The 23,600-nt window shown below is 35.4% G+C and overlaps 1 protein-coding gene across 1 annotated transcript in view; it reads right to left on the bottom strand.

Annotated features, from left to right (window-relative positions):
* Positions 1–23,600, bottom strand: part of STPG2 (sperm tail PG-rich repeat containing 2) — a gene marked incomplete at both ends in the record, with an annotated part of 263,434 nt that overhangs the window by 161,342 nt on the left and 78,492 nt on the right. Inside the window, 4 exon segments of the mRNA XM_079710165.1 lie at positions 11,038–11,198; positions 17,556–17,565; positions 17,569–17,715; positions 20,850–20,957. Coding sequence (XP_079566291.1) covers positions 11,038–11,198; positions 17,556–17,565; positions 17,569–17,715; positions 20,850–20,957 — 426 coding nt within the window.

Below are 23,600 nucleotides of genomic sequence, written 5' to 3'. Positions count from 1 at the left end.
TATTTGAAGAGATAATAGCTGAAAAACTTCCCTAACATGGGAAAGGAAACAGTCACCGAAGTACAGGAAATGCAGAGAGTCCCAGGCAGGATAAACCCAAGGAGGAACATGCTGAGACACATAGTAATCAAATTAACAAAAGTTAAAGACAAAGAGAAAATATTAAAAGCAACAAGGGAAAAATGACAAATAACATACAAGGGAACTCCCATAAGATTTCAGCTAATTTCTCATCAGAAACTCTGCAGGTCAGAAGGGAGTGGCATGATATATTTAAAGTGATGAAAGGGAAGAACCTACAACAAAGAGTACTCTACCAAGCAAAGCTCTCATTCAGCTTTGATGGCGAAATCAAGAGCTTTACAGACAAGCAAAAGTTAAGAGAATTCAGAACCACCAGACCAGCTTTGCACCAAATACTAAAGGAACTCCTCTAGGTGGGAAAGAGACAAACAACTTAAAACAAACTTGTACATATACAGACTGCTATACCAAAACCACATGGGAACAGCAAACCCAAAAACTATAATAGACACACACACACGAAAAGAAAAAGGAACCCTAACACAGCACTAAAGATGGCCATCAAACCACAAGAAAAGAGAACAAAAGAAGAAGGGAAGAAAAAAGACCTATAAAAACAAACCCAAAATAATGAAGGAAATTGCAATAGGAACATACATATCAATAATTACCTTAAATGTAAATGGATTAAATGCTTCAACTAAAAGACAAAGACGGGTTGAATGGATACAAAAACAAAAAGAAGACCAACATATCTGCTGTCTACAAGAGACCCAGGTCAGACCTAGGGACACATACATACTGAAAGTGAGGGGATGGAAGAAGATATTCTAGTATTCTATTCAAATGGAAATCAAAAGAAAGCTGAAGTAGCAATACTCATATCAGACAAAATAGACTTTAAAATAAAGACTGTTATAAGAGACAAAGAAGGATATTACATAATGATCAAGGGATCAATCCAAGAAGATATAAAAACTGTAAATATATATGCACCCAAAATAGGAGCATCTCAATATACAAGGCAAATACTAACAGCCATAAAAGGAGAAATCAACAGTAACACAATAACAGTGGGGGATTTTAACACCCCACTTTCATCAATGGACAGATCATACAGACAGAAAATCAATAAGGAAACATATGCCTTAAATAACACATTAGACCAGATGGACTTAATTGATATTTATAGAGCACTGCTTCCAAAAACAGCAGAATACACATGCTTCTCATGTGAACATGGAACATTCTCCAGGACTGACCACATGCTGGGCCACAAAGGCAAAATTTAAGAAAATTGAAATCATATCAAGCATCTTTTCTGTCCACAACACTATGAGATTAGAATTAAGTACGAGAAAAAAACTGTAAGTAAAATGAACATGTGGAGGCTAAACAGTATGATACTAAATAACAAAAGGATCACTGAAGAAATCAGAGAAAATTAAAACTACCTAGAGACAAATGAAAATGAAAACACAATGATCCAAAACCTATGGGATGCAACAAAAGCAGTTTTAAGAGGGGAGTTTATAGCAATACAATCTTACCTCAGGAAACAAGAAAAATCTCAAATAACCTAACCTTATACCTAAAGCAGCTAGAGAAATAAGAAGAAACAAAACCTAAAGTTAGTAGAACAAAAGAAATCATAAAGATGAGAGAAGAAATGAATGAAATAGAGACAAAGAAAGCAATAACAAATATCAATGAAACTAAAACCTGGTTCTTTGAAAAGATAAAAAAAAAAATGATAAACCATTAGCCAGACTCAACAAGAAAAAAGGGAGAAGACTCAAATCAACAAAATTAGAAAAGAAAAGGGAGAAGTAACAATGACACCAAAGAAATACAAAGGCTCATAAGAGACTAGGACAAGTAACCATATGCCAATAAAATGGACAACCTGGAAGAAATGGACAAATTCTTAGGAAGGTACAATCCCCCAAGGCTGAACCAGGAGGAAACAGAAAATATGAACAGACCAACCACAGGCACTGGAATTGAAACTGTGATTTAAAAACTCCAAACCAACAGAAGTCTAGGACCAGATGGCTTCACAGGTGAATTCTATCAAACATTTAGAGAAGAGCTAACACCTATCCTTCTCAAACTCTTCCAAAATATAGCAGAGGGAGGAACATTCCCAAACTCATTCTATGAGGCCGCCATCACTGTGATACGAAAACCAAAGATACCACAGAAAAAGAAAATTATAGGCCAATATCACTGATGAACATAGATGCAAAAATTCTCAACAAAATACTAGCAATCCAAATCCAACAATACATTAAAGGGTCATACACCATGATCAAGTGGCATTTATTCCACGGGTGCAAGGATTTTTCAATATCCTCAAATCAATCAGTGTGATACAGCACATCAACAAATTGAAGAATAAAAGCCATGGCAATCAGAGAAGAAAAAGAAATAAAAGTTAGAAAAGAAGAAGTCACTGTTAGTGTCCTAAAGTGTCCTAAAGACACTATCAGAAAACTAATAGAGCTCATCAGTGAATTTGGTAAAGTTGTGGGTTACAAAAGTAATACACAGAAATCTGTTGTAGTTCTACACACTAACAACAAAAGATCAGAAAGTGAAATTCAAAAAACAATCCTATTTGCTACCGCATCAAAAGGAATAAAATACCTAGGAAAAAACCTACCTAAGGAGGCGAAAGACCTGTCCTCCAAAACCTATAAGGTGCTGATGACAGAAATTGAAAACGACACAAACTGATACAATGATATACCATGTTCTTGGACTGGAAGAATCAATATTGTCAAAATGACTATACAACCCAAGGCAATCTACACATTCAATGCAATCCCTATCAAATTACCAATGTCATTCTTCACAGAACTAGAACAAAAAAATCTTAAAATTTGTATGGAGACACAAAAGACCCCAAATAGCCAAAGCAATCTTGAGAAAGAAAAATGGAGCTGGAAGAATCAGGCTCCCTGATTTTACACTATACTACAAAGATATAGTCATCAAAACAGTACGATACTGACAGAAAAATAGAAATATAGATCAATGGAACAGGATAGAAAGCCCAGAAATAAAACCAAGCACCTATGGTCAATTAATCTATGACAAAGGAGGCAAGACTATACAATGGTGGACAGTCTCTTCAATAAATGGTGCTGGGAAAACTGGATAGCTACATGTAAAAAAATGAAATTAGAACACCATACACAAAAATAAGCTCAAAATGGAGTAAAGACCTAAATGTGAGACCGGACACTATAAAACTCTTAGAGGAAAACACAGGCAAAACACTCTCTGACATAAATTGCAGCAATATCTTTTTCAATCCATCTCCCAGAGTAATGGAAATAAAAACAAAAATTAAAAAATGGGACCTAATAAAATTCAAAAGCTTTTGCACAGCAAAGGAAACCATAAACAAAATGAAAAGACAACCCACAGAATGGGAGAAAATATTTGCCAGTGATGTGACTGACAGGGGATTAGTGTCCAAAATTTACAAACAGCTCATGAGGCTTAACATCCTGAGAACAAATGACCCAATCAAAAAATGGGCAGAAGACCTAAATAGACATTTTTCCAAAGAAGACATACAGATGGCCAAGAGGCACATGAAATGATGTTCAACATCATTAATTATTAGAGAAATGCAAATCAAAACTACAATGAGATATCACCTCACACCAGTCAGAAGGGCTATCATCAAAAAATCCACAAACAATAAATGCTGGAGAGGGTGTGGAGAGAAGGGAACCCCCCTACACTGTTGATGGGAATGTAAATTGGTACAGCCACTATGGAGAACAGTATGAAGGTTCCTTAAACAACTAAACATAGTACTACCATATGATCCTGCAATCCCACTCCTGGGGAAGCAATGTACACACTGCTTTATTTTAAATGGATAACCAGCCAGGTCCTACTGTACAGCACAGGGAACTCTACTCAATACTGTGTAACAACCTAAGTGGAAAAAGAATTTGAAAAAGAATAGATATATGTATATGTATAACTGAATCACTTTGATGTACACCTGAAACTAACACAATATTGTTAAGCAACTATATTCCAATATAAAATTTAAAAAAATTTTTTAAAGAATGAATAGGAAATTTCTAGGAGAACTAGACATATATTCTGCCCCATATCATGAGAGAGATTTTAGCAAATCTTTGAGGGTGACAATTTGTTAATGGAGGCTGAAAGGGCAGTGAAGAAATTTTTGGAGACTGAAAAAGGGGGCTCCATATTAATTAATAATGTAATGTTTTAAAAAATGTTACACACAGTGCTTAATTTGACTCAGCACAGGAGACTTGATTTGGCCCTGGCATGGACAAGACTGACAGACCGATAGTCGTTCCTCAATTCTATGGGGGGTGGTCATAGCCATTCTTAGTTGGTAAAGCAATTTGTCTGGTTAATTCTAATAACACACAAGACTGTGGCATGCTACTTAGTTATGCAACCCCCAAGAAGTGGGCATCTTCCAACTTCTTAGAGGGACAAGTGGTGTTCAGCCACCCAAGATTTAAGCAAATAACAGGTCTCTGATGCCCTTAAATATCCTGGTTTGCATGCATACTACACTAACTGCCTCAGCATAGGCCTACCCTGAAACTGCATATACAGGTAACCCTTTGAACCTCATTCATGACAGAAATCTGAGGGACTGAAATTATTCCTGAAGAACAAGGAATTCCCAGTAAGGGCCAAAAGCTTGCATTGATTGGTTTAATGAGGCCCTCAAATCAGACCCTGGGTTAGTCTATACCTTGGCGAGAGCTGAGAAGGGAGTCCAGCTAGGCTCTTTAGAGGAAGTAAAAGCTGTAACAAGGTTTCTATAGATGAACCTGCAGAAGCATCATTAATGAACCTTATCACCTAAAGGGACAAAGGAATGCTGAGTCTTCTGTCCTCCCAATGCATGAAAATACTTGTACAATGATATGATGTATCATGTTGTATTTAAGGAACTTTAAGTGAAGGTAAAGGTAAGGGAGTGAGAAGCAAAAACTAAGGGAAATTATGGCAGCAGTGAGAAATGAGGCTAGAGAGCTAGACAGACACCATAAAGGGTATTGTATTTATTTTAAAAATAATTGTTGTCAGTCAAGTTTTTATTAACAAAGCAGTTAGCATGTGTTCATTAATTTTGTGTTATCTTAAAGGCATTTTTGAGCTTGGAGTGAAGGGAAATTATGGCAATAGTAAGATAGGAGTTTAGAAAACTAGGTAGACAACAGATTATGAAAAGGACATTGTTCTTAGACTTAAATTTCTTCCTATACCTGATAGAAGGCACAGAATTTTAGGCAAAAGGAGCTTATTAAAAGGCAGTACCATGACATGACGTGTTTGAGAGAGATATTACTTCCAATCATATAGCTAAATTTGCATTATTTTTTCTCAGCTTGATGATAGTTTTAACTCATGTGTGTAATGAAAACATTTAAGATATACTCTCTTAGCAAATTTCAAGTACACAATGCAGTATTATTAACTATAGTCACCACGCTATACATTAGATCTCCAGAACTTACTCATCCTGCATTGAAATTTTGTATCGTTTGACCAACATCTCCCCTTTTCCATCACCCCTCAGCCCTTGACAAACATCATTCTACTCTGCTTCTATGAGTTCTATTTTTTTAGATTCCATATATAAATGAAATCATGCAGTATTTGTCTTTCTGCATTCAGCTTATTTCATTATTTGATTTAGCATAATGTTCTTCAGGAGTTCTTCATCCCTGTTGTTGCAAATGGCAGGATTTCCTTCTTTTTTAAGGCTGAATAGTATTCCCCTGTATGTGGCATTTGTGTGTGTGTACACACACACACACACACACACACATCTTCTTTATCCATTCATCTTTCTATAGACACATACATTGATTCACATCTCAGCCACTGTGAATAATGCTGCAATGAACATGGAACAGCAGATATCTCTTCAATATACCGACTTCATTTCTTTTAGATATATAATCACAAGTCAGATTGCTGGATCATACGGTAGTTCATTTTTAATTTTTTGAGGAATCTCCATACTGTTTTCCACAATGGCTGTACCAATTTACATTCCCACCAACAGTGCACAAGGGTTTCCTTTTCTCCATATCCTCACCAACACTTCTCTTGCCTGAGAATGCCCATTCTAACAGATGTGAGATGATATGGCATTGTGATTTTTATTTGCATTTCCCTGTTGATTAGTGATGTTGAGCATTTTCTCATATACCTGTTGGCCATTTGTATGTCTTCTTTTAAGAAATGTCCATTCACATCCTTTGTCCATTTTTAAATCAAACTATTAGTTTTCTTGCTATTGAGCTGTTTGAGTTTCTTATATATTTTGGATAGTAACGCCTTATCAGATGCATGGTTTGTAAATATTCTTTTCCCATTCACTCTGTTGATTGTTTCCTTTACTGTACAGAAGCTTTTTATTATAGTTTGATGCAATCCAATTTGTTTATTTTTGCTTTCATTGGTTGTGCTTTTGGGGTCATATGTAAAGAAATTATTGTCTAGATAAGTGTCAAAAAGCTTTTTCCCTGTGTTTTCTTCTAATCGTTTTACAGTTTCAGGTCTTACATTTAAGTCTCTAATTAATCTTGGCTTGATTTTTTTATATGGTGTGTGATAAAAGTCCAGTTTCATTCTTCTGCATGTGGATATCCAGTTTTCCCAGCACAGTTTATTGAAGAGACTGTCTTTTCTTCATCAAGTGTTCTTGGAAGAAAATACATGGATGTATTTCTGAGGCTCTCTATTCTGTTCCAATGGTATATATGTCTGTTTTTATGCCAGTACAAAACTGTTTTTATTACTATAGCTTTGTAGTGTATTTTAAAATGAGGTAGTGTGAGGCCTCCTGTTCTTTTTGCTCAAGATTGCTTTGGCTATTTGAGATCTTTTATGGTTCCATATAAATTTTAGAATTTTTTTCTATTTCTGTGAAAAATGCCATTGGAATTTTGATAGAGATTGCACTGAATCTGTATATCATTTGGGTAGTATGGACATTTTCACAATATTAATTTTTCCAATCCATGAACATGGGCTATCTTGCCATTTATTTGTGTCTTCTTCAATTTTTTTTTTATCAATGTTTTATAGTTGTCAAGTGTACCTTTCTCTTCCTTGGTTAAATTTATTACTAAGTATTTTTCATTCTATTGTAAATGGGATTGTTTCCTTAATTTCTTTTTTGGACAGTTGTTGTTAGTGTGTAAAAATGCCACTGACTTTTGAATCTTAAATATATCCTGCAACTTTACTAACAACAATTTAAAATTTTGCAAGAATTTATGAAAATCTCACTTTGTGAAATTTTAATAATTTTTGTTTAAATAAGAAAAACCTTTATTCATTTCCATTTTTCTGATATGCCTATAAATCTGCAGCATTACTAAAAGATTACTAATAATGATTTCACAGCTGTTCTTTCATTACAATGAGATGTATTTCAGCTACAGCTAAAGTTTTTAACTAATTTAAAGCACTAGGGTGCTTACTTTAATAGCAAATATACTAAAGTTGGAACAATACAGATATTATCATCCTGTGCAAGGATGACATGCAAATTTGTGTAGCTTTTTTTTTTTTTTTTGCGATATGTGGGCCTCTCACTGTTGTGGCCTCTCCCGTTGCGGAGCTCAGGCTCCGGACGCGCAGGCTCAGCGGCCATGGCTCACGGGCTCAGCCGCTCCGCGGCATGTGGGATCTTCCCAGACCGGGGCACGAACCCGTGTCCCCTGCATCGGCAGGCGGACTCTCAACCACTGCGCCACCAGGGAAGCCCTGTGTAGCTTTTCATTAAAAAAATTTTTTTAAGTACTAGGGTACTCTTACATTACCACCATAGGTATATTAGTGTTCAATTTCCTATAAAGCATGTGTGCTCCACACTTTCTGGGTTGAAAATCATTTTCTCTGATAGGAGAGTCCAATCCAGTTTAGTACTTCAGTGGCTCTGCTATCCCTATATCATCTACCCCACCCCTACAGGATTCTTGTATCTTCTTAGCAATTCTTTTGCCAAACCAAACTTATACAAAGTCATTTTAATTTTCTTTAGCATTTTTTACAATAAATTGTTCTTCTCTTTAAACTTCCTAGATTATACTTCTATGCCTCTCTCTTCTATTCATTCAATCAATCATTATTTCCCAAGTGTGTACTATAGTATGGACACATTTCCAATGTTTTGTACATGCCCTTTAATGATCTGACAGCTATGTTCAAACTTCCTCAGTGTTTAACATCTGTTTATATTCTCTCTACAGATTATCTACTTATCTATTCTTTCTATATTTTCCACCCGAATTGTTAGCTACTTAAACTTTTCTATATACACATTCTCTTAAGCTTTCTCAAATTCCTCAGAAATGAGAAAGAATAATTATATACACAAACATTAAGATGTCCTTTTAAAACCTGAACTCTAAAAGGTTTCATGTGTAGCCAACTGCACTGTCAGAATTTTACTCATGAGAGTGGCTTCCTGTCAACCTGTTAGGCTATAATAATTATATGAGTAAACTTCTTACTCATATAATCTCTGATCTCAGGACTATTTCTTGTTTTCTGCTGATCATTGTGAAATAGGGATTTTCTACATTTCTTGTATGTGTCCAGAATCTCTTCTTTGACAATTCTAAACTTTAAAATAACAGAATAGGAGTTCCTCTCTTGGCTTCCACTACTTTCCGTAAAGGTAAATTGTCAGCAAATCAAACACATGTAAAATGTTTGGCTTTCAATGAAATGAGAAATCAAACAAACCCTTTTATATTTACCCACATGGTTATCTTTGATACTCTGCATTACTTTATACAGATCCAGATTCCATCTGGTAACATTTTTCTCTGCCTGGAGGACTTCCCTTAACTTTACTTACACTGTAGGTCTTTTGCAGATAAATATTTCAGCTTTTATATATATGAAAAGTTCTTCTTTTTTATGGAGGTAGAATTGACATACAACATTATATTAGTTTCAGGTATGCAACATAATGATTTGATACTTAAACATATCACAAAATGATTACCACAATGTCAGGTTAACACCCATCACCACAAAGATTTTTTTCTTGAGATGAGAACTTTTTAGATTTACTCTCTTAGCACCTTTCTAATATTCAATACAGTATTATTAACTATAGTCACCATGCTGTACATTACATCCCCATGACTTATTCACTTTATAAATGGAAGTTTTTAGAAAAGCTTTTCAGTTTGTTTTCATTTTTGAATGATTTTTGAGCCTGCAGTAGAATTACAGGTTGACAATTGTTTTCTTTCAATACTTTAAAGATGTTGCACTGCTGTCTTCTGACTTGCATTACTTCCAACATGAAATGTACTGTCATTTTTAACTTCATCCCTCTTAATGTCATGTATACTTTTCCTCTGGCTGCTTTTACGAATTTTTTTCTTTTTTACCAATTTATTCAATTTGATTATAATTTGCCTTGGCATAGTTTCCTTGATGGCTTTTGTGCTATGGGTTTGTTGAACTTCATGGATATGTGGTTCTAGTTCTCATCGAAGTTTGGAAATTTTCAGCCTTATTTCTTAAAATTATTTTTTGTGTCCCCTCACTCTTTCTTTCCTTTCAAGGATTCCAGTTACACATTTAAGCCACCTCAAACTGTCCCATAGTTCACTTATACTTTATTCTTTTTTTGTGTTTTTTTCTCACTGTACTTCATTTGAGATATTAACATTTTCTATTACCGTCTTAAGGTTATCTAATTTTTTAGTCTGAACTAATCTGCTGCTAACTAGTGTACATTTTTTCGTATATTATATCAATACTTGCCATCTCTAGAACTTTAATTTGTGCCTTTCTATTTGTGTTATTGCTCTACTTAATATGCTCAATGTTTCTTCTACCTTCTTGAACATATAGAATATAGTTATAATAACTGTTTAATGTACTTTCCACTAATTTTGTCATCTGTATAACTTCTGGGCCTCTTTCTATTGATACTTTCCTGCTCCTTAGCATACCTAGTAATTTTTTTTTTATTCAGTGCTACACTCTGTGAATTTTACCTTGTTGGGTTCTGGATATTTTTAATTCTTATGAACATTCTTGAGCCTTGTTCTGGGAGGCACAAATTCAGTAAGCCAAAAAATATATATATAAAAGATGAAACTAACTGAGAAAAAAAGAAACTGCTGGGCTTCCCTGGTGGTGCAGTGGTTGAGAGTCCACCTGCCGATGCAGGGGACAGAGGTTCGTGCCCCAGTCCGGGAAGAGCCCACATGCCGCGGAGCAGCTGGGCCCGTGAGCCATGGCCGCTGAGCCTGCGCGTCCGGAGCCTGTGCTCCGCCACGGGAGAGGCCACAACAGTGAGAGGCCCGCATACCACAAAAAAAAAAAAAAAGAAAGAAACTGCCATTCACAGATGGCATAAAAGCACTTGAGGAAATTTTTTTTAAACTAATAATAAATTAGTATGATTAATCATTTAATTTAGCAAGAAGTATGAATCACTGGTAAAGCAAATCTTTAATAAAGACTATTATATTTCTTTACACCAATAAAAGAACGCTAAACAATGAAAATATTTAAAAGATAACATTTTGATAGCATTATAAAACATCAAATACTGAGGAATAAATCTAATAAAGATGTGTAAGATGTCAGCATAAAAATTATAAAACTGCAGAGAGCATTTAAAGCAGCCCTAATTTAAAGGAAGCCTAAATTTACTTTCAGAATATAGTGGCCCAATCATAAAATGAAGATAAATATTTAAAGAACTACATATGAGATCTCCAAAGAGATAAAGAATAAGATCTACTTTTTCAAAAGAAATTACAAACATAGCTGTGAACCAAATTAATTTTTGTTCTTATGCCATAAATGACCATATGTAAATAATTTCAATAATAATAGTATGGCTTATAATAATGAGGTATATATATCACATGTAACCCTGTAAACCCTAAATTCTTGGTAATAGATATAAATAATATAATTTTGGTATCCACATATTACCTTATAGCCAGCAGGCCCAGGAGTAGGAAAAACTTCTTTCTGAACCAGGAAGAGATTCCGAGGAACAGAAGAACCAAATGCACTTTTCTTTTGTTTCTTCAAGCAGGTATTGCTAAAGTTGTCAATTAAAGTATTCTTTTGGATATTATAAAACCCAGGACCTAGAATTATGAAGAATATCATATGTAAGAATAAGCACACTTTTAATTCTTTTAAACTGAGTAACTTTATTATTTACTTTATTTATTGAATGAAAGATTCTTTAACTTCTATAGTGCTTTACAATTTTCAAAAGTTTCACACACATCATTTCATATAATCCCAAAATAACCCTTTTACTTTTACCCTGCCCTTGTATTGCTCCTCCCCCTTTCCCTCTCCTCATTGGTAACCACTAGTTTGTTCTCTATATCTGTGAGTCTGCTTCTTTTTTGTTTATTCACTAGTTTGTTGTATTTTGTAGATTCCATATATAAGTGATATCATACAATTTGTCTTTCTCTTTGACTTATTTCACTTAGCAAAATACCTTCAAAGTTCATCCATATTGCTGCAAATGGCAAAATTTCATTGTTTTTTATGGTTGAGTAGTATTCCATTGTATATATACACCATATCTTATTTATAAACTGAGTAACCATAAATGAAGTAATTTTTTAGAAAGAATTCTCATATATTGCTGGCAGGAATGCAAAGTGCTTTGCCATTCTGAAAAACAATTTGTCAAATTCTTATAAAGTTAAACATATACTTACCATATGACCCAGAAATCCTACTCCTAGTTATTTCCACAAGAGAAATAAAAACAACCCAAATGTCCATCAGCTGGTGAACAGATAAACAAAATGTGCTACACCCAAACAGTGGAATAATACTCAATAATAAAAAGAAAAAATAAATGCAACAACATGAGAATGAACCTCAAAAACATCATGTTAAGTGAAAGATGACAAATACAAAATCCTACATAATGTGTAATTCCATTTATATAAAATTCCAGAAAATGCAAAATCATAGAAACACTGACAGTTACTTAGGGCCAAGAGTGGGGGTAGAGATTAACTGCAAAAGGACATGAGGAACCTTTTTTTTTTTGAAACCTAGATGACCTTGGGTATGGTGATGGCATTTCATTTTATTTTATTTTTTAATAAATTTATTATTTTTTTTAATTTTTATTTTTGGCTGCGTTGAGTCTTCACTGCCGCTTGCAGGCTTTCTCTAGTTGTGGCGAGCGGGAGCTACTCTTCATTGCAGTGCACGGGCTTCTCATTGCGGTGGCTTCTCTTGCTGCAGAGCACAGGCTCTAGGCACGGGGGCTTCAGTAGTTGCGGCATGCAGGCTCAGTAGTTGTGGCTCATGGGCTCTAGAGCGCAGGCTCAGTAGTTGTGGCGCAAGGGCTTAGCTGCTCCGCGGCATGTGGGATCTTCCCGGACCAGGGCTTGAACTCGTGTCCCCTGCGCTGGCAGGTGGATTCTTTACCACTGCACCACCAGGGAAGTCCTGAGAGAATGTTTTAAGAATGATGGAAGTGTTCTAAAACTTGATTAAATAGTGGTGATTATCTGACTATGTACATTTACCAAAACTTGATTAAATAGTGGTGATTATCTAGGTACATTTACCAACACTCATCAAAATGTACACTTAAAATGAACTATTTTTATTGTGTAAATTATACTCAGTAAAGAAGGAAGGAAGGAAGGGAAGGAGGAGGGCAGGAGGGAAATTCTTGATGCCAAAAAGTATTGAAATCTTGATGTAACAACCTTAAAAATCAGTTTGGAACAGAAAAGAATCACCTATCACCCAATCTTTCTATCATAGTATTTAGTTATTTTAATTTTTGCCTTTTACCCTTTAGTGTACATTTATAACCAGGAATATTTTCTACAGTGACAATCTGAGTGAATAACATTTCTTTTTTTTCATTCAAAATAATACAAACAACTTTCTTTGCCATTGATAAAAGTTTTTATCAAGACATTCAAATATTTGAAACAAATATTTGTATATGTTTTATAATTCAGTCTTTTCAAAAAATCAGTACCAGTGAGCAGCAATATTCATAAAATGCAATATCAAATACTTGAAAGAACACCTGATTTGGTTGTACTCATGTTATCTGGAATCTACTAAATTAGATCTGCAACTAAATAGGTATGAACCACTACTTAAATCTCATTTGTTTTTCTGGGCTTCAAGTTCCTGTCTGAAGATAATAGGAATTGACTAGATCAGTGCTACTCAAAATGTGATCTGTGAACTGCTGCCCATCCAAGAACAATCTACAATAAAAGGAGCTTACAACTAAATGTAAACTGACTCACTAAACGTTTTATAACTAGTCTTTCTCCATGAAGGAAGCATTGTGTGGATTTACATTCTGGTGAAATCTCCTTTCTCATTGTAGGCAGGAAACAAATAAATGGGCATGAGGCTAGATGATACTTTAGGTTCCTTCTGGTTTAAAAGTGATCAAGTCATTCTACGCAGTCAAATCCTCTGTACTCCTGATACATGTAAGGTTTTTCTCAAAGAAGCTGCCCACAAATTCTTCCCAGTTTTTCAAATATTCTAGTTCTAAAGTCTATTCCCCAAAAGTCTGTCACGCCAACTCTCAGAAAACCTAAATGCCAATACATCTTATTTCTGACGTCTTCCAACATTCCTCCACTGATAATGCTTGGGAAAAATATAAATAGAGAGCATAATGAAAACTATTTGGGCCACCATTTAAGGGACTTAAAATACAAATACCTTAGATTTGCCTCTCTTCTGGCATGAGAGGACAACATAACATTGTGACAAGTGAACTTAAGTACTTAAATATAGGGACCTCAAGGTGTGTGCATTTCAGGTACTACCTTGTTAAGGTTCTGATTTGAAAAGCTACCCTGATCATTATAATTCACTTACATTAGAGGATTTTTATGTTCATTTTCCAGTTATTAAGTGAAGAAATGCCCAGGAACCCCAGAGTTAGACAGTTTAGGATGCCTTCAAACAGTACCTGCCACAGCTCTGAGCTATATATATTAGGTGGCTGAATCTGTTCTATGACTGATTTGTGAGTCTAAGTCATTACTGTACACTAATATCTCCATGGGAAGAAGAAAACACATGAAGGCCATTCTCACTAATTCTTAAAATATGTAAGATCAGGATTAGATTTTAGAGGTCATCATAATTAAACTTTATCCTTTAAAAAATAAAATAACCTTTGGGAAATTTATAAAACTTTATTTGTAATACCATCAAATTGAAAACAAGGCCCAAACTTAAGGCAGTTGGGTCGCTCAATAAATTGATATTTTGAAATAATTTGTATTTCAGATACATGATAAACACTACTGAGATAGGTTCATCTGGGGTAGTGCCTAGCACCTATATAAGACCTCTCCAGAATGGCAGTCTTAGACTAGTCAGATTTCTATCTAGAAGCTCAGGTCTCCAAAATCAATTGTTTCTATAGGCCCAGGTATATGCTGTTAAGCTTATGACTGCCTGAGAAGTGCTAGAATATCACTTCCACTGCATGCTATTGGAGAAGAAAGCCACCAGACTAGCCAAGATTGAAGATGTAGAAGAATAATACTCAACCTCTCAATGGCATAAATAGTAAATAATTTTATACCATGAGTACAGCATTACTATAAGGAAAAATTACCGCGTCAAAACTTGGAGCAATGGTTTGGGATCAGGCAATGGGCCAGAAGCTGAAACAACTCAAGACTTAGAGAAATGGCCTTGAGGAGACAGCTGGTAATGGCTTAAAGAGAGTGATAAAAATGTTATGGAGGTTGGAGAAAAGATAATTTGAATTCTATAACGGCAGAAATTTTGGCAAAACTAATACTTGGGATAGTGAAGAAAACACCTAATAAAATAGTGGATTCTAACTAAGGAAATTTCTAGGCTAAATATCAAAAGTGCCAACTAGTTGCTTTTAGCTGTGTGTGAGAAGGTATAGTTAGAAAGAGATAAGCTAAAGCTGCTCAGTTTTCAAGCAGAATTTATATATAAATAAATAAAATGGAACCAAACGAACGGAAACCAAACCAAACTGAGATAAAACGAAACCAATATTTTCTGAGTTTGAAAGAAAAATTGTTTTTCATCCCCAGTCTCTCCACACAGAAAAAAGCTCTCAAAGCAAGAAACACCCTGAGACCAAATCCAGGGTTTAGCTGTAAGACCTTTATTAAGACCTCAAAAAGATTTAAGATGGTATCTCATAGAATCTCTCAGTTAAAGAAGAGAACATCTAGGAATTTTAAGGCCATATGTCATAGACCCTCTAAGCTAAAACAATAGTGCTCCTAAGAATGTAAGAGTACGGAAACACAGCAACACTAAAGGTGACCCAAAGTAGACAAAGGTTTTTCTGAGAAGTACATGTGAGCTTGGCTCTTGTCCAGTGTATATGATTATAAATACAATAATAAACCTACAAAGTTTTAATAAGGAATGAACCAACCTGGAATGAAACAAACAACAACAGTACAAAATGAAAAGTGGCTCATAGACCCTGGATCTCCCTGGGCAGGAAGCAGGCTGAAAAAGCTGAAAACACAGCCTATTTCTTATAGAAGAGGAAGGATGTTTCAAAGGATGAAACCAAGAGCCTAAAAGGTAAAACAAAGCACCACAGGAAATCTTACTCCCAGGGAGCCCAACTGAGCCCTAACTAAGAAAATGGCAACATGTGCCTGCTTGGACTTCAGAATTGCTATAGGCCTGTGACTTCTATTATCACTGAGCAGAACCCCATGGGGCCTTCTCAGGACAGATACCCTCACCCAATGCCCTCTGCCTGTCTCTTATCTGTAGAAAACTAGCCTCCTAGGCCTTCCCCAAGTTCCAAAGAATAAATTTAATCAGAGAAGGGTGAAAATGCAGAAAGAAAGGAAAACAGTCAAGCTAGACAAAATAATAATACTTTAGTCATTAAACAAAGTCAAGCACTTTTAGTTCCTCCTCAAAGGCTATAGATAACATTCTGAGCCACGTCCTTTGAGCTGTTTTGCAGATACTGAAACCTCCACCAGGTGGAAGAAGTTAACTGTATGCTGCCCACAAACAGGTAGACCCCAGATTGGTTGGAAACAGAAGGTTGATGATGTTGACTCCCGATTACCTCCCAACTAACCCATCAGAAGATTGTCCACGAGCTGATCATGCACCCCACAATTCCCCTCCCTCACCCTGTCTTTAAAATCCTTTTCCTGAAAGCCACTGGGGAGTTTGGGCCTTTTGAGCACTAGCTACCTGGACTCCCTGCTTGGTGCCCTGCAGTACATGCTGCACTTTTCTTCACCACAACCCCGTGTCAGTAGATTGGCTTTACTGCACATGAGCAAGTGGACCCAAGTTTGATTTGGTAATACTGTGGGCCTCCAGTTTTCTCTCTTTTTTGAATAGGAGTTTCTAGTATTATTATCCTCTCTCTCTCCCACCACTATGTGTTGAATATATGGGGGAGATAACTTGTATCTGTAGTTTACAGCTCTTCTGATAGAGAAGAGAGATATACAAGATAATCTGAAGGACCATACCCAAGAATCCCCACCCGCACCTACACCTGACTTAGATAACAAGATCCTGGTCTTTAAGATTATACCACACTTGCCTGAGACTTTGGAGGCCTTGAGAAGGCATGTAGGAAAAATGACAATATTTTGTAGCCAGAGGGTAATCTACAGCAGATTAAAGATGGCCACAAGTTCCTTGCTACCCCTGTCATTGAAAGACGAAGTTTCATGTCTTTCTTTTCAATATAGGCTATGCTGTGCCACTTGATTGACTAACAGAAAGTGATGTCCTGGAATTTCTGAGGGTAGGTCATAAGAAGCCTTGCAGCTTCCTGCCAGGTCTCATGGAGCCCTGAGCTACCACGTGAAAAGACCAACTACCCTGGGGGCAGCAATGCTTGAGCTATGCATGCACTCTGAATAACAGTCCCATCTGAACTCTGCCTTTTAGCAGTCCCACAGATTAATGGGATATGATAGAAAAAGTCTGTTTTTTTAAGCCACTGAGTTTGTTATACATCAGTAAACAACCTATGTGTTAGTCATTATATGTTATTTTTGTGTTATAGTTTTAGATTACCCACTGTATACTAGAATACCCACTGAGAATACTAGAACATGTGGTTGAACATCCCCAAAATAAAATTTTAACAAAACTGAATATCATAAGTTATATTACTGGCAGTGACCACATAATTAACATATATGTTCACCCACCAAGGGAAAATTAGGAAATTTATTGAAAAAAGGAAAACAATAGAAAATTACAACTAAGAGATGTGACAAGTTAAATTAAAATCTTACGAAAACTGTACATTATTTTTATCTATCTGTGTTTAGTGTAGAGTCAATGCTTTAAAAAATGTTGACTTAAAATGACAACACCACCCATAGAACAGAAAATTGTACTTTCTGGTGCATCCATTTTAAGAATACTAAGTTGCATAAAGCTAAAGAGTAGATACATATGAATTCATTGCTAACCTGGCATTTTCTATGTCCTAGAGTCTTGTGTGAATCGAGCAGCACTTTGACCAAATGAGGTATTTTTCAGTCCTGGTGTTTTCTTCATGGGCTTGAAAGCAGTTCGAGATTCATTATATGCACCAGGAGCTGGGGTGATTGATTTCATAGGGACAAACCTCTAGTGAAGAAGAAGAAAATATGCCAGTGAGAAACTATGGTACGTTTTGATATTTTGTGAGTTAAAAGCTGCTTTCTTAGTAATATAACATCTGGAGTTTATTTCTTAATGGAGTGAAGAAAATGTAGATGAGTTAAGATCTTATATCTATCAAAACATAAAATATATACTTTTAGAAAAATCATCTATATATTAATACAGTAATGCATTATGTACTTCACTAAGCCAGAAAGACTTCAAAAGAAATCATCTCAATGAGATTCAGATGATAGTGTATGGACAATCTTCACATTTAAAATATTCTGCAAGTTAAGATAATAAAGAAAAACTACATGATCTAACATGGTTTCTTCTACATAATAAAATTACACAAATTGACAAAGTTCCTCAACATATATATTCAATTAACTCAACAATACCATTAGCTACCTTAAGAAAAAAATCTTAGATTCAAGTGGTATATAAATCCACTTTAACTTATAATATTAAAGATATGATTTTATAAACTTATAATAAGCTTACTTATTATAAATGTATAATATTTAACTGATATTAAATATACATGTATCTATATGTAAATTATGAAATCTTATGAAATATAGCATTGAATAATCTATAATTATTTAGAATTTAGAATTTGGAACATTCAAATTTATGAATAAAAATAATGCAGAAAATACCTGTGCAATGATTACCCAGATGCACCTGTTAACATGTTATACCATTCACTTTTTTCATTTGCCCACTCTATTTCTGTCTTTCTGTTTGTATGTCCATTCCTCCTTCTGTCTCTCTACACACACACACACACACACACACACACACACACACACACACACACACAGAGGGACGCATATATATAGAACCATTTAATGGAAAGTTACATGTGTTGTGGCCCTTTACCCCTAAATACTTTAGTGTGTATTTATTAAAAATAGGGATATTTTCTTACATGTATTTTCTTAAATGTATCAATGATATGACTTTTATCTAACGTACCATTCATATTCCAAATCTGTCAGTTGATCTAATTATACCTCTACTGCATTTTTCCCCTCTAATACAAAACCTAGTCTAGGCTCAGATATAGCTTTTAGCCTCCTTTCATGTAGGAACATTTCCAAAGCCTTCTTAAATACTATCTTATTATTTAAATGCTGAGTCAATGTTTTTAAATGGTAATAGTCAACCCTGGCTGCATATAGAATTACTTGAGGAGTTAAAAAAAAGTATTGGTGCCTGGGTCCTATTCTGGACCAGTTGAATCAATCTCTGGGAGAGAGGAAAGAAAGCAACTGGGTATCAGAATGTATTAAAATTTCCCAAAATATTCTAATATGCAGCAAGAGTTGAGAACCATTATTATAAAGTAAATCTTATGTTTTAAAAATTAGTAGTTGAAGACATCAGAAAATTTCATGCATTTAAATAAAATACCAGACAACTCCTTAAGTCAAGACTAAAATAGGGCTTCCCTGGTGGTGCAGTGGTTGAGAGTCTGCCTGCCGATGCAGGGGACACGGGTTCGTGCCCCGGTCTGGATCCCACATGCCGCGGAGCGGCAGGGCCCGTGAGCCATGGCTGCTGGGCCTGCGCATCCGGAGTATCCTAATAACATAAGTATCCTAATAACATATAAGTATCCTAATAACATAACATGTCTTTAATCCTATAAACCAAAAGTTGTGTTCTAAGTCCACCTTGTTAATTTCATTATTGCTTTTTCAATCATAATCATTAATAAATCTATTCATATTCAGCTAAACACTAACACTACCCCTAGCAGGCAGTCCTGTTGGGTTTTTTTTGGGGGGGGGGGTTGTTTTGTTTTGTTTTTTTGCAGTGCACGGGCCTCTCACTGTTGTGGCCTTTCCCGTCGTGGAGCACAAGCTCAGCGGCCATGGCTCACGGGCCCAGCCGCTCCACGGCATGTGGGATCTTCCCGGACCGAGGCATGAACCCGTGTGTCCCCTGCATCGGCAGGTGGACTCTCAACCACTGCGCCACCAGGGAAGCCCCTTGTTGGTTTTAACTCCTCCATATCTTTCACCCCAGAACCATGATTCTTTTCCTCATGGTCTTCTTAAGCAAAATTCTTTTTCATTTCTGAAAATATATTTAAAATATTATAATTGATGCCAAGTAATGTCACATTAGGACTATATAACAGATGAACAGGAATAGCATAAAAACTGAGAGTTCTAGTTGTAAAAATGGTATTTTTAAAAATCAAGGGCACACACGCAATATCCCATTCCCTCACATCCATTCTGTGTAGTACCTTAAGTACTATCAAGTTGCTCAAGGCAGAAACCTGCTGTTCCTTTTTGATGCTTCCTAGTCCCTCACCACCACATCTAACCCATTAAAAAGTCATGTTAACTGTGTCTCCAAAACATACCTGCAATCTATGAATCTGTCTCCAAGGAGTTGCCTCTTAAGTACAATGAAACTAAAGTAGCCCGCTGTAGTCATCTGAAGGTTAATAACCTTCCCAAGTTAAATAAGATAATCAGAGTTTTACATAGTACAATTGGTTAAATATCACAACGACTTGATCTGGCCACTGTGACATTATAAAGGTTTGCTAGTATTATAATGTTCTTGCCTTAGGAATATCTTAGATACCTTCAAGTCCCCTCAATATAGACCTTGGAGAACAGGATTACTGTGAAATAGACTCTCACATCACTAATAAAGGCCCCAGTGGCAGTTTTAGATATAATTTACAGCTAGGCTCCAGAGAGCCTTCAGAACCTTCTCCAAAAGATATGCATGTCCTCATAGATTACACGTCAACACTTCATGTATTCATTAGTATATTTTAAAACCCAGACTAAAATCTCTTATAAGCTAAACTGAACTTCCACATAAGCAAATTTGCTTAATAGACAATGTTCAATAAATACTTCCTATTTGAATATTCATCTCTGCATATTATTGTTAATATTGTAATCTTAAGTCATTTCCTTTTACCCACATTTCTGGCAAAATGATTTTCCCAGGCTGCATCTGTTCCTAATTTGCTTAAATACCACTTTTCTTTTTATAATCTCCCTAACACCACTGGATTTGTTGCTGGCATTGCATTATACCTACTATACACTACATATGAAATAACTGTAGAACACTACCCAGGATTGAAAAAGAAAAGCAGTTGATGCATCATTTACATTTGATGACATACTTTCATTCTTCTGAAATTGACTTTTAATGTCATACTTTCCTGGCCCTGGTACTCCCTAAATTACAGAAAGAAAAAAATACATACTCTCATTAAGAAAGCATCTATAGCGCCTAAGGGAACAGTTGGCTAAATATCTGAACAAAAGCTACAGGGCTTTTAAGTGATATTACCAAAGCACTTCATTAAAAAGCAAGCCAGAACAAACTTCTTAAGAGCAACAGCAACAACAAAAAGGAAATTTTCCTTAGCGAAGCTTCCCAGGAACCTGAAAACACACTACTTGAAACTTTGCTGCCCCCTACTGATAGAGCTCAGAAAAAAATTGTCTAGTTCTTCACGTGATTTAGACACTACAATGAATAAAAGTAGTTTCTATATTTCTTCCATTTAACTTTATACAACCAGCTCATCTCTAAAAAATATTTTACTGTCTTTTCAAATTACTGTTAATCAGTAGACTGCTTTGTTTCCAACAAATAAGCTTTAGGATATATTTTATTTTAACTACAAATGTTAGATGTACAACATTAAGCTTTTAACTAGATATTTTAAAATAGATAAAAATTAATTCAGTAAACATTGGGATTGAGTTTTAATTATCTTGCTAATAAAATGTAAATATATATATAGAAGTACTATTTAGTCATCATCAAATATTTTAACTACCTTGATAAAGTACCTTTCATAGTATAAAAAAGATAGATTTAAATCTTCTGCTTCATATAATATCTCCCCTACTTTTCTATAGTTGAAAGAATTATTCCTTAATTTATGAATTAAATACTTGGCTTGTAACTTGGATGTATAATGAAATTCTATCAGCAAGTCCTATTACCTATATCATAACAATATAGGCAAATCCAACCATGTCGCTCCACCTCCACAAATAGTCTGATCCAAGCCACAATCTCTTACCCGGATTATTGTGAAATCTTCCTAACTGCCTCCCTTGCTTCCACCATTGCCCATCTTCAGTCTGTTTCCAACACAGAAACTAGTGGTGGATCCAGTTAAAACCCTTGGTCAGATTGCACCACTCCCCTTCTCGAACCCATCCAATGGCTTCCAATCTCACTTCTGGCAAAAAACCAAGGTCCTTAATATGAAATGAATTTCACCCCCAGACACACTATTACCACTCTAACCACCTATCCTACTACTCTCTCCACTCATTCACTGTTTCCCAAAAAGATCAGTCATATATCCACCTCAAAACCTTTGCACTTACCATTCTCTTTGCTTGGAATGTTCTCCTAGATAGCTTCAGGGCTCACTCTTTCAATTCAGTCAGTTCACGACTCGGGTTACCTTCTCAGTCATTTCCAGGCCACCCAACATAAAATTTCATTGCCTCCCCCAAACAATTCCTGTCCCCTCTCCTACCTATTTTTCAACTTTATTGTTTTTTTACTATCCAAAATATGATTTCCTGCAATGTTATAAGCTCCAAGAGGGCAGTTGTGTTTTTGTTTTGTTTTGTTTTGATGGCTGCTGTATCTTTAGAGTATAGAAGAGTAGCTGGGGCATAGTAGGCAATCAGTAAATACTTGTCAGAAGAATGGATGAATGCATGCATTGCATTTTCACTGACCATATAACGATTTTAGAGATATGTTCCTCTGGAAACTAATGTGCCCCCAAATAAGAGCATTATCCATTTCTAATTATAGTAAAATACCTATAATTATAATAAAAAATAATAATAATTTGAACAATTCTTTAGGAGAAATTCTTATACAGAAATACCTCTTCTTATAAATAAATTATATTCTAAAAATTTATGCAAAGTCCATGCTATGTTGTCTCAAATGAACAAATTTACACAATTATTTGATAGCTGATAGAAAAGATTCACTTTGGTCATGCATGTAAGATTGTTTTTTACCTATGAACTTGTAGATAGTTACACTTAGAAGAAAAGAAACTTCTGCATAATTCTGTGTTTATATAAACCTATGAAATATGTATCAAATACAGAAATATGGATATTCAAATACATGATGGTAAGCTGTTTTCTTGAACTTTTCAGATATGCTATATCTATCTTCTCTCTGTATAGGAAGGCATGATAAAATTTATTAGCTACTGACAAACAGGGACTACTTTCCTACTGTTTTCAATAGTTGTCTAAGTGGTCATTACTATGGAGCATAGGGAAAAGACTAAGTGTGAATAATGAGATAAGTGAATATACTTAGTCTTGAGAACCATTTTGCATAAAAGACGAAATGAAATCTTGACCCCTTCAGTGAACACTTCCTATTCTGTTTCTTCTGTTTTTCCATAAAGTTCCTAATATTATTGAACTTTGCTTCACTAAATAAGATAGAGCAGTAAAATCAGGTCCTTACTTCTAAAAAGTTAAGACTTAGGATTTAATAAGCCAATTAAAAATAAGCTCCAAAATAGGATTGTGAGACACTGACCACTGAAAGGCAGGTCTCTGTTTATGACAATATAAAGAAGATAAAAAGACTTTACAAAGACCAAACCCTAGGCACAGGCTGAAAATACTGTAATATTTATTCTGCTTTTCCACATTGTGATCAACAAAACACCTGCATTGACACCAACCTATTAAGTACCTGGCCTCCCAGTGTCTCATCTGAGATCTGGTGAATTAGAATCTTGTTGGGCCCAGGAATCTGCACTTTGACCAAGCCTCATAGAAGATTCTCATGCACAATAAAGAAACACA

Source organism: Hyperoodon ampullatus (genome assembly GCF_949752795.1).
Source record: "Hyperoodon ampullatus genome assembly, chromosome: 1".
NCBI lineage: Eukaryota > Metazoa > Chordata > Mammalia > Artiodactyla > Ziphiidae > Hyperoodon > Hyperoodon ampullatus.
Note: the sequence above shows the minus strand (reverse complement) of the source record. Positions and strands in the feature narration are given on the sequence as shown.